Source organism: Dipodomys ordii, unplaced genomic scaffold (genome assembly GCF_000151885.1).
Source record: "Dipodomys ordii isolate 6190 unplaced genomic scaffold, Dord_2.0 Scaffold48, whole genome shotgun sequence".
Lineage (NCBI taxonomy): Eukaryota > Metazoa > Chordata > Mammalia > Rodentia > Heteromyidae > Dipodomys > Dipodomys ordii.
Window position 1 is genome coordinate 866,588 of NW_012267264.1, and position 11,510 is coordinate 878,097.

General features: G+C 46.7%; 1 protein-coding gene across 1 annotated transcript in view; it reads right to left on the reverse strand.

The window, feature by feature from the left end:
• The window catches only part of Ccdc136 (coiled-coil domain containing 136), a 28,288-nt gene extending 17,455 nt beyond the window's left edge, over positions 1–10,833 (reverse strand). Inside the window, exons 1-5 of the mRNA XM_013019904.1 lie at positions 10,729–10,833; positions 8,765–9,016; positions 8,603–8,677; positions 3,303–3,626; positions 610–721 (exon numbers count right to left, since the gene is read on the reverse strand). Of these exons, the coding sequence (XP_012875358.1) occupies positions 610–721; positions 3,303–3,626; positions 8,603–8,677; positions 8,765–9,016; positions 10,729–10,744 (779 nt within the window). The 5' untranslated portion in view covers positions 10,745–10,833. The remainder of the gene's footprint in view (positions 1–609; positions 722–3,302; positions 3,627–8,602; positions 8,678–8,764; positions 9,017–10,728) is intronic.
• Positions 10,834–11,510: the final 677 nt, after the last annotated feature.

Below are 11,510 nucleotides of genomic sequence, written 5' to 3' on the forward strand. Positions count from 1 at the left end.
AGCTCTTCAGCTCAAGACTAGCACTCTACCGCTTAAGCCACAGCGCCACTTCTGGCTTTTTTTTCTTTTTGCTTATGTGGTGCTGAGGAATCGAACCCAGGGCCTCGAGCATGCAAGGCAAGTGCTCTACCACTGAGCCACCTTCCCAGCCCCGTGATTTATTTCTTAAATGTACATGTTTAGACACAGATTGTTTCTCAGTCTTCCAGCTAAGACCAAGGGTAGAAATTATAGAAAGTCTCTAGCTCATTTGCACAGGCACTTTTGGCTCTGTAGTACCCTAAGAGTGTTAAGTTGGTTTCAAGGATGGATCTGGTGTCAAGCCAACTCCAATCTGAAGTGCCATTACACTGAATCACATCTGTGTAGGAAACAAGGAATCTTTTCTGCTCTACTCTAGGCCAGAGCAAGAAATGGAAGAAAATGAAATCTTCAAACTCAACTTTAGTCCTGGAACAACTGTGTGGAATGCCATGCCTGCAAATGCTTGGGATACCGTGGAAAGAACTGGGTTCAGGATCTGAGAAACATTACCCTAGCCTCTGCCTCCCAGGGAACACCCAAGGCAGAGCCTGCATTCAGGTCCCCCTCCCTGCCTCAGGGCAGTACCTCTCACTCTCCAGCTCAGCGAGCTGTCCAGTAAGGCTGCTGTTGCTCTCTTGCAGGGCCCGGTACTCCTCATTCAGAAAGTGGTAGCGTTCCCGCAGTTGCTGTAATTCTTCTGCAGAAGACAAGCAGAGAGGAAGGCCCTCATGGGTAAAAAGCACTGATGACCCAGCCCCTCATTTTCCTGCCCCAAACCTAAAAGCAGAGGGCTGAAGAGGCTCTCTTTTTCTGGAGATAGAAAAAAATACCACATGCAGAGGCTTAGAAGACAGAGCCTCTAAAATTTCTCAGTGAGATGAACCTTTGTCCCTTTACAGGTTGCTATCCTTTCCCTTCTCTTATCTGCCTAGAAGATGCATATGCTTCAAAGCATAAACAAAGTAGGATCTTGAATTCTTCAGAGTTTAAATAAATTTTTGGCATATAATATTAATTTTATTATTTTTTTAAATATAGGGGATTGGACCTATGGCAAAGCCAGGCCCTAGCCTTAAAGCTTCCATTTAACTATTTATAATTATCTTTTTGGCATGTTTTTAGTACAAACCCTGAGCAATGTGAACTGTCAGAAGTTACATGGACAGACCTTACTCTTCAGAAACAACTGGAGACACTTGCCTGGATTTTCTGTGTTTTGTTTTGTTTGGTGGTACTGGGCATCAAACCCAGGACTTGTCATATGCTAGACAAGCACTCCACTACAGTCACTCCTTCAGCCCTAAGTGTTCTTTCCAATTGTCTTTTATCTACTGACAGAAAAGCCCACCTCAATAGTCAGACCCGCATATCATCCACAAGCATTAGAAGAGATCCCCTTGAGATGCCCAGCTTGTGTACCTAAGTACAAGTCACCAATGTTTTCTAATGCTGTGAGCATACAAACACCCATGTTTTGTTTCTTCATGATTAAGAATCATATTTCTTAGACACTAATGTTACTGACATTTAAGAAACACTACCTTACCCTAATTACAACACAAGACCTATCTTACGCTCTGAAAACTCAACCTCTTGAAAGTCACTTCTAATGTTTCCTCTTTATTCTAATCAAATTCTTAAGACTACAGCAGATTAGCATAGAAGGAAGAAAGGAATTAATAATCTTAATAGTACCTAACCTTGCACTGATGGTTTTGGCCTTGGGTAAGTATTTCATGTAATCCTGGAATTAGCCTTATAGAGTTTTTTTTTTATTGTTAAGGTGATATACAGAGGGATTAGAGTTGTATCTGTAAAGTAATAAGTACATTTCTTGTCAAACTTGCTACCCCTTCCCTCGTTTTCCCTATAAAGTTTTTAAGGATTTTTATTCTTTAGAAAACTTAAATTTTAGGGGCTGGGAAGGTGGCTCAGTAGTAGAGTGCTTGCCTTGCATGCCTGAGGCCCTGGGTTCGATTCCTCAGCCCCACATAAGAAAAAAGCTGGAAGTGGCGCTGTGGCTCAAGTGGTAGAGCGTTAGCCTTGAGCTGAACAGCTGAGGGACTGTGCCCAGGCCCAGAGTTCAGGCCCCACAACTGGACCCAAAAAAGTAAAATAAAATAAAGAAAAAAGAAAAAACGAAAGCTTAAATTTTAGAATAGTTTTAGATTTATAAAAAAAAAGTTGCAAAGATTGTGCAGTTTCCTGAGAGTTCTTACCCTGTTTCCTCAATTGTAAACAGATCACCATAGTATACTTGGCACAATTAAGAAGTCAATATTGGTAATTTACTATTAAAGGAACTATTCAAATTTCTCTACATGTACCCCAAACCCTCTTTCTGCCTTAATATCCTATTTAAGGGTAAGATTTTATTAATCAGTTGGGTTCCATATCCCAGGAATGAGCTTACAGAGAGAATTAAACTAAAATTCATTTGGCTACTGGGTGAACCTGTTTCTGAATTCAGGTCAGATTCACTCTAGCCAAAGCCTTCTGCCTGTGCTAGCCTCCCTCTCCCAGCAACCACTAGTCCAAAGGCCCTGCTGAAAGGAGGGACACAGCTGGGAAAACTTGCAGTGCTTTGATTCCTTGTTGATTACCTTTGCTTGACCTAGCTGAATTTAGGGTCTCCATTATTCTCAGATTATAAATCTAGCCTAAAATAAAGACACACTTTCTGCCATGAATTCTAGCAACTAGCTGGGAAAGACTGTCTGAAATCAGGCTAAAAGCTTTTGAGTAGCTCATGCATTACGAGAAATAATCTCTCTTCCTTCCCAGCAGTTCTTGTACTCTGATTTTTGACTCCCTAAAACTTTTGCTTTGGAGAGAGAAAAAGAAGCCTAAGAATTAGCCTGTTGAGACCTGGGAAACAGAACTGGAGAATCCCCTAAAGTGGTCCAGGCAAAGCGCCATGATGCCAATATAACTGGAAAAGGTTCCCAAGGTGACAGGTCCTTGTACATTCATCAAAGAACTGGACATGTTTCCAGGAAGATCTTTCCAATAGTCAACTTGGAAAGTACCAAATGGCTTTCCGGGTATGAATCCCCAAGGTAGATTTCCATGGTGCTCCTTCTTATACCAACACAGACAAATAATGTTAACAGCTGGATAAGCTTTCCTCTCCTACAGTCTGTAATTGAACCTGAAGGATTTTTCTAGAGGTTCCTAATACATAATGTAACCTTGCCTTTTTTTAAATCCACCTTCCTATATATGATGTCCTCTACTCAACTTTGCTGACAGACCAGGAGGAGGATTTGCTTTTATACCTTGCAACCCAGGGAATTCTGAGACACTTAAACTCTCAGATGGGTCAGAGCCCTTCAATTCCATTTCTGCACGGAGTGAAGCGATCTCCATCTCATAATCCCCTCGAATGCGTTCCATGTCTTCGAGCTCATTCTGCAACCTGAAGAGGTCATCCTGCAGGGATGCCATGTCACTCTCATGTTCAGTTGCGGAATCTGCTGCGGCTTGCCGCAGATTCTGGATCTCAGATCGGGCCAAATGCAATTCCTGTTCTATTTCCTTAAGTTCACTTTCTTTCTCACGCTCTAATAGGGAAATCTCCTCCCGTAGATGCCGCAGTTCACCTGCAAAGCCCAAAGAGAAGAAGTGAAGTGACTTATTACATTCCAGAGGCACACAGTTCAGTTCTCATCTGGAAACTCCTAACAACTTAGTTTCCACCCTAACATAGAAGTAGAACATCCTATGGTATGGATTATCAAGGGAAAGTGTGACTCTGCCACATTTTACAAGTGAAGGCCGGAAGGCAGTTTTTGAGGCTCCACATAGAGAGCAATAATGGGCTAAGAATACAAAATATAAAGCACTTCTAAGGAATCACTTGAGAGTTTAAAAATCAAACCTAACTGGAAACCTAATTTTATTGATGCCCTAAGTCTTTCTACAAATCTTCTGGCTAAAAAATATTTCTCTAGATTATTTTCACCTATTCATCTTGATGTTTTAATTGACAGTGGTTAAGTGGAAAAACAGTTATTTAAAGGGAAGTGAAAATCTACACAAGATATTTTAAAAGGCTCTTCCTTTCTCTCTTGCTATGCTACTTCTCTCATTCTCATTTTTTTCTCCCTCCCTTGTGTTATCACCATATGATACTATCTGCCACTCAGTAGAAGCCAATGTCAGTGCCATCTTGGGTTGCCGTCCAAATTTTGGCTCCAAAATAAACATCTATTATGAATAAGAAATTTTAAAAAAATCAGAAGAGAACCTAGACATTTCAGGAGACAAATTTAGGGCACAGTGCTACATTCCTGTAATCCCAACACACCAGAGGCTGAGGCAAGAGAATTTGAGAGTTTGAGACTAACATGAGAAGCATAATGAGACCCAATTTCAAAAACAACAACCACAAACCAGGAGACAAATTTAGACATATTGTAGTAGATGTAAACCCTGACTAGACAGGGCATCTGAGGGAAGACCACTACATTTCTAGACCCGTACTCTATCATTTGAACCACCTGCCCAACCCTCTTCTCCCTACACTTCTGAGTGTACCCGTGTGCTCTGTACCATCCTTCCTGCTCTGGAATGTTCCTAGCTGCCTCCTCTCCTTTGTCTACTTTTCAAGAATTAGCGATCACTATCCCAAAGCTAGTAGTCCAATTTAGGCTCTGACTTCCCGTCGCAGTCGCGTGGAGGAGGCTGGCCTTCGGGATGAAGGCCCAAGAGCCTGGGGAGGGGACAGATCTACCTCCAGCTCCCAATCTACCTTGGTGTCTGGATTCCATTCTGGCTGTAGAAACGGCCCTCTCATCACCGCGGATCATGGATCCGCGGATCATGGATCACACAGCGAGGGTGTGGAGGCCTGTGGGGTGAGGCCCAGCCAGAACCCGGAGGGGTCGGGAGTTGGGAAGGCCGGAGGAAGGTTCTAAAGGGCTGGCGCCGGTTGACTGGGGGGGAATGGGTCTTTCAGGGCGAGGCTCAGAACTCAGGAATCCGGCTTTGGGGCGGAGAGGTCGACTCTCACTCACTGGTTATGGCCTCCATCTCGCCGGCCCCCCACAAGCGGTTTCAATGGGGGGCCTCCCGCCGACCGGCCGGTCCCGGCCCCAAAGGGGCTGTGGCGGCCCGAACGGCCTCTGAACGCCAGATACCTCTGGAGCCGCGCGCGCACCCTCTTGGCGGAAACGGGCAACGCGCGTGCGCGCCAGGATGGGCTCAAGAGCCTCTGGCCAGGTAGGGCTGGGAGCTCGTGACGCCCACCTCAGGCCCTGGTCTAGATGAGATCTACATGCGCTAGAACCCCTAGCAACAACCCTGCTGTTTTCCCTGGCAGAGCATTAGTTTGCTTATTGACTGATCCATTGCAGCGTGCTGGAGTTTGAGTTCAGGGTCTTATAGGTGCTCCACCCATTTAGATTCTCAGGCTTCCCACTTATTGGAAAGGAAGATTCCTTCTCCAAGCAAAGGGCATCATTTTCAATCCCTGTGTCACTGGAACTTTTCCTTTATCATGCAAACAAGATCCAACTGGTCCTATCTTAAACACACACCCCTCTACCTTTACCCCATTTCACCTTCTCTTAAATGACTATAAGGTGTGACCTGTACTCACATTCTCCACTTGACTTCCCATTTTTCTCTTCAATGCATTCAATCAGCTTGTGTTTGCACTGAAATGTCTCCGGGTTCTCTACTTTGCCAACTCCAATGGCCATCTATCTCACTTGCCTTAGCAGCTGTGTGCACTCTGGTTTATGATCTTCTGAAAGCACTTTCTGCTCTCGGCTTCCAGGGCATGGCATACTTTAAGAATTCCTTCTACTTCAGTTTCTCTCATTTACTTCTTCTATATTGGATCTCTAAACATGGGAATGTGTCTGGGATTGGACCTTTTTCTCTCTTTATCTGGAATCTCTCCATGTACAGGGCAGTCATGTTGTCTCTGTTTTCAGCTTTGATATCTCCCCTGGTTCCGGATTTCTATACCCAACTGCTTCCTTCATAGCCACTGATATGTCAAACTCATCAGGTAGAAAATATCTTAAGTGGGTCCCCTAATCCCAAAACTCGATTCTTGCCAACTTTCTCATCCCAATAAACAATGCCACCATTCACCCAGTTCCTCTGGATAATGACATCTTTCATGTCCCTGACAGTACTGTTTCTACTCTTCCCTCCATCCAGATTCCACACAATGGTCAAAGTGCTCTTTTAAAAGGTAGAGCAGGGCTGGGAATATGGCTCAGTGGTAGAGTGCTTGCCTTGCATGCATGAGGCCCTGGGTTCTATTCCTCAGCACCACATAAGCAGAAAAAAATGGAAGTGGTGCTGTGGCTCTAGTGGTAGAGCGCTAGCCTTGAGCTGAAGAGCTGAGGGGCAGTGCCCAGGCCCAGAGTTCAGGCCCCCAATTGACCAAAAAAAAAAAAAAAAGCTAGAGCAAAGGGCTGGGGCTATAGCTTAATGGTAGAACATTTGCCTATCATGCGAAGTCCTGGGTTCCATCTCCAAAGTGTATGTACACACATGTTCATGCATGTGTGCACACACACCCCCTACCTAACAAAAAAAGATCCTAAAAATGTAAAACAGATCATAACACCTGAGCCCTAGCTCTAAGAACTTCTGATGGTTTTCTGATGCACTTAAAATGAAATCTAGACCTCTCATCTGGCCTACAAGGCCTATGGTAATCTGCCGCTCCTGGCTCTCAGAATTTTATCTTTCCATGGTCAACTTCATGTGTAGTTTTCTGCAGCCACAGTGACCTTTTTTCTGTACCTCATTCTCACCTCTGGGCCTGGAATGTTTCTCCTTCAGATCTCTAATTTCTGGCTCCTCATTATCCAGTTTGAACATCATTTTCTCAGAGAAGACTTTTCAGGCTAATCTAAAATAAACTTCTATATAATCCCCTTTCCATTTATTATATTTTTATACTGTGTTCATTCACTCAAATAACATCTGAACTTGTTACTTATTTATTTTCTGCCAGAATCTGTGTGTGTGTGAGAGAGAGAGAGAAGAGAGAAAGAGAGGAGAAAGAGAGGGGGAGAGAGAGAAAGGAAGGAAGGAAGGAAGGAAGGAAGAGAGAGAAAGAGAGAGAGAGGTGAGGCTTGAACTCAGAATCTCTGGCTCTCTCTCTTGCCTTTTTTACTCAAGGCTGGTACTACTCGAGCCACACATCCACTTCTGGCTTTGTTGGTTAATTGGAGTAAGAGTGTCACAGACTTTTTCTGCTGGTTGATTTGAACCTAAATTCTCAGATCTCAGCCTCTCAAGTAGAATTACAAGCGCAAGTCACCAAAGTGCAGCTAGAATCTTCTATCATTAGGGATTTTGTTTATCTTGTTCATAGCTATTCCTTCAAATACAAAGACTTTCAATAAATAATAAATAGTTGATCATCAAATGAATTCAGCCCATTTTACAGGCAAGAAACAAAGCTTCAGTGAGATAAAAATGGCTTGCTCAAGATCACAAAATTTATAAGTGGTAGAGCTAGCCTAAGAATTTAAGTGATCTGAGACCGACGCATGTGTTCTTTACCCTGCTATACATCTCCTGCCATTTTTCTCCTCTTCATTGCCACACTTCCTGCAGCTCCGCTTCTCTTTCTCTCCCACTCTTTGCTTTGCTTGCTCCTCTCCAGGACTTTTTTTTCCCCATTTATACATTTCATTTGGTTTGATCTTAGTTCTACCTACAGAATCCCTGCTGCTTTCTAGGGCAACTCCTCTAAACTTTCTGGAAACCCACAAAAGTAACAAAAGCTTCCTCTTGATTTGGTGGCAGCAGTGGAATGTAGGACGCCTGCCTTGTTGCTTTCCAGAGACAAAGGAACATGGGCATTGGAAAAGAGGGATTTGTGGGGGGGGCACAAGCTCAGCTCCAAGGGAGCCCAAGAAGCACTCTCATCTTTCTTTTAAAGAAGTATTGTGTGTCCTCCAGTCACACTGCATTGGCTTCCTGCTTCCTTTAAGGGACAGGAAGGAAAATGAAATCTAGCTTAGAATTAAATCTTAATCACCAACCCTTGTTCTCCTTGACCAGGAGAACAGAGAACAAGGGATGTGGAGTCAAGGAGGGGGCTGAGGAAGGGAAAGGAAAGAGGGAGCCTGGGATACTTGTAAAAGAGAAGGGTAAGGGAATAGGAAGATAGAGGAGCCAGGTAATGATACAAAGAAAGGAAATTGGAGAATGAGGAAAATGGAGGGACAAGGAGAAGAGAAGGATAAGAATGGTCAAGAAAAGCAAGGCAAGCCGGATGTGGTGGCTCACACCTGTAATCCTAGCTACTCAGGAGGCTGAGATCTGAGGATTGTGGTTTAAAGCCAGCCTGGACAGGAAGGGCTGTGAGACTCTTATCTCCAATAAACCACTCAGAAAACCAGAAGTGGCTCAAGTGGTAGAGCGCTAGCCTTGAGCTGAATAGCTGAGGGACAGCGCCCAGACCCACAGTTCAAGTCCCATGACTGAAAAGAAAAGAAAAAGAAAAGCAAGGCAATAATACTGCTATGTTTCAGGGGGAAAAAAGACTTGGTGGCAGTGAATATGGCCACCCCTGCCTCAGTCCAAATCAGGGGATTACCTTGGAGTTGCTGGATCTGCTTGGTGAACACCTCAGCCTGCTGGGCACTGGCCAGTCGTTCATCCTCCAGGAGTCCTGCAGTGGGAAGGGGTGTTAGGCTCAGATTCAGGGGAAACCAAAGCCTTTGGCCCTGAGCCCCCTACCCTGGTCACAGACGTTTACCTTGTAACTCCAGGGAGTCATCTTCATGCTGCCCTGCCAGCTCACGAGTCTCCTCCAGCTCTGCCACCAGCTGGAGCACCTGAGCCCTCAGCTCCTCCAGCTCTGTCTCCGTGAGGCTCAGGCCCCGGTGCTTGCCAACTGACAGAGAGCTGACACTGCTGCCCTTCTGAACTTGTTCTTCTTCTTCCACCTCTTCACCCTCTTCCTCTTCCTCCTCTTCTTCCTCATACAGAGCTGGGAGTAACACCTCCCCTAAAAGAATCCCCATCCCCCCAGAGAGTTAGTACCTATCTTTCCAGAGCCTTCCATTTCGCTACCCCATGACCCAGATGATAGAAGAGTGCCACCTGGTGTCCCCCAAGGAGCCCCAGGTAGGATCCATACTCATGAAGAGTTCTCTGGTGTAAGGGTCAAGTTTGGAGGCTTCCCTTTCCCCTCTCAAGATCTGCAGGGATCCAGTATTGAATCTGGTGGCCCCTTTCTGCTGCCTTTGAGCACCTTGGTGCTGGCTCAGCCATGAGAACCCTGCACAAGGATACCTGGTATTTCTATTTTAGTCTCTGGGTGGCAGAACAAGTAGTTGATAAAGGACAAGCTGACTGCAGGCAAAAACTTGAGATCCTACCAGAAAAGTAACTAAAGCAAGGCTGTAAAGCATGTTCAAGGCTGATATAGCAAGAAGAAGAAGAAGGAGGAGAAGGAGGAGGAGGAAGAGGAGGAGGAGGAGGAAGAGGAGGAGGAGGAGGAGGAGGAAAAGACGAGGAGGAAAAGGGGTAGGGGGAAGAGGGGGAGAGAGAAGAGGGGGAGGGGGAGGAGGTGGTGGTTCAGACTCTTGATGTGTCTTTATGCCAAATGAGGCAATTTTCAGTCCGAGGGTTTGTAGACAGCTAAATAATTATTCAGGTGGCTTGTGAGACATTAGCCTTTCCATAACAAGAAAGTGTTGCTATCAGTAGGTAAAGAAAGAAAAGACTTGAATAAAATAAATCCAAGTGTTTTACTGGACAAATACTGGGGCCTTTTCAAATATATGTTATCAAATACCTTTTTAAAAATGTGCTATAAGATCCAGCTGGCTTTCCCCTGGGGATGCCATGAGGTTTACCTCTCTCCTGCTGACCCAAGATGGTTTCCAGGGTAGGTCTTAGGTTGAACAGGTATGCAAATGAAAGCCTGCTATCTTAGTATATTTCTAAAAATGGGGGCTTGGTGCTGGTCCCCGCTTCTGGTTGATGAGCACCCCCTTCTTTACTGCAATGCAGTTCCTATAAATAGCAAAATCTTGTCTGGTGGTGATTGTATTGTTTTGAAATTCGGAGTCTTTGGTTTTACTTTGTATAGTTCATGTGGGACTCCATGTGGGACCCCTTAAATGTGCATATTAAATGTGAAGAGGGGGCTGGAGACACTTTATGGGAAGACCTGGGAAATGTGCTGGCAGCAGCCCCATGTCACATGGGTGTAGTGGGGAGAGATGCATGGGTATTGGGAAATTGGCTGCACCTTTCTCTCTCCCCTCGCCCCCTCCTCACACTCTTTCAAGCAGTAAGATAGTCTAGAGAACCAAAACCACAGGCTTCTATGAGAAGTTACCAGTGGTGGCCCTAGAGAGAAGATTCACATGTCCGTGTCCTTGCTCTTTTAAAATAAGAGACAGCCTTGGGATCTGGGTCGACAGGCAGTGAGAACAAACCCCCTGCTGAAAGGCTGCTTCAAAGCTGTGTCCAACAAGGCCTCTTTCTCCACCTGGCAGCTTCCCCAGGACACACAATCTGGCTAGCTGGGCAATTAGGGTTCCAAAGAGACACTTCATCAGTGTCTGGACCCTGGGGAGGGCTGGAGCCTGGCAGCCAGGGAGGAGGGGCCTAAGGTGAATGGAGAGAGAGCTGGGCCCAAGGGTTCTGGGAGGAAGGATGAAAGGGAATGGATGAGGGATGAGCAAAAAGCCTTTTCCGAGAACTCACCCTCCATAGCTTGCATCCCGCGCCGTTCCAGAGACCCCCAGCGCTGGCCCTTCTTCCTCTCACAGCTCTCAGACACCTCATAGGAACCTAAAGTGGTCACTGTGGGTCCTGAGAGCAGGAAGAGAGGAGGCATTGTAGGCTGCCCTGGGGACTGGGGCGAGGGGGGCCATGCCTTCTAGTCAGGGGAATTGGGGTGTGCGGCGGGGGGGGGTGTTGGGGTTTGTAATTTCAGTGTTGGTGCCTGACTCACTCTGCCCTGTTCTGAGATTCTCCTCCCTCAACCACCTCTCATGCTCTGCCTATGGAGGGGACCCCCCCAGCCCCGCGCTGCCCAGCTTCTTGGGGGCCCCTGTTCCAAGATCCTCCCCCTGGCACAGACAGAAAGAGGGTGTGTGCCTGTTCACCCAGAGGACGGGGAAGCAAGGGGCTCGGGTGGGGGGCCCGCAGGGTATGGGAAAGGGGCTCTCGGGCTGCCGTGGCGCACGGTGGGAAGGGGCAGCGTGCGCAAAGGGGTTCTGCTCCCCCCCCCGCCCCCCACCTCGCCCGCCCCACCCTCATCCAGGGCTCAGGAGCTGCACGAGCTCTGCAGAGACCCGAGGGGAAGAGCCCCGGGAGCGCACGGCCTGGGAGGCGAAGCCCCAGGCCGAAAGATGGAGTCTGGGCTCGGGTGGAGGCCGGGATGGAGGGGCGAACCCCCCCCCGCCGCCGCCCCGCCTTTGCGCCGGGAGTTCCGAGGGTCTGGAGGGAGGAGAGCTGAGGGGCGTGGGGAGCTGAGGGAGGGG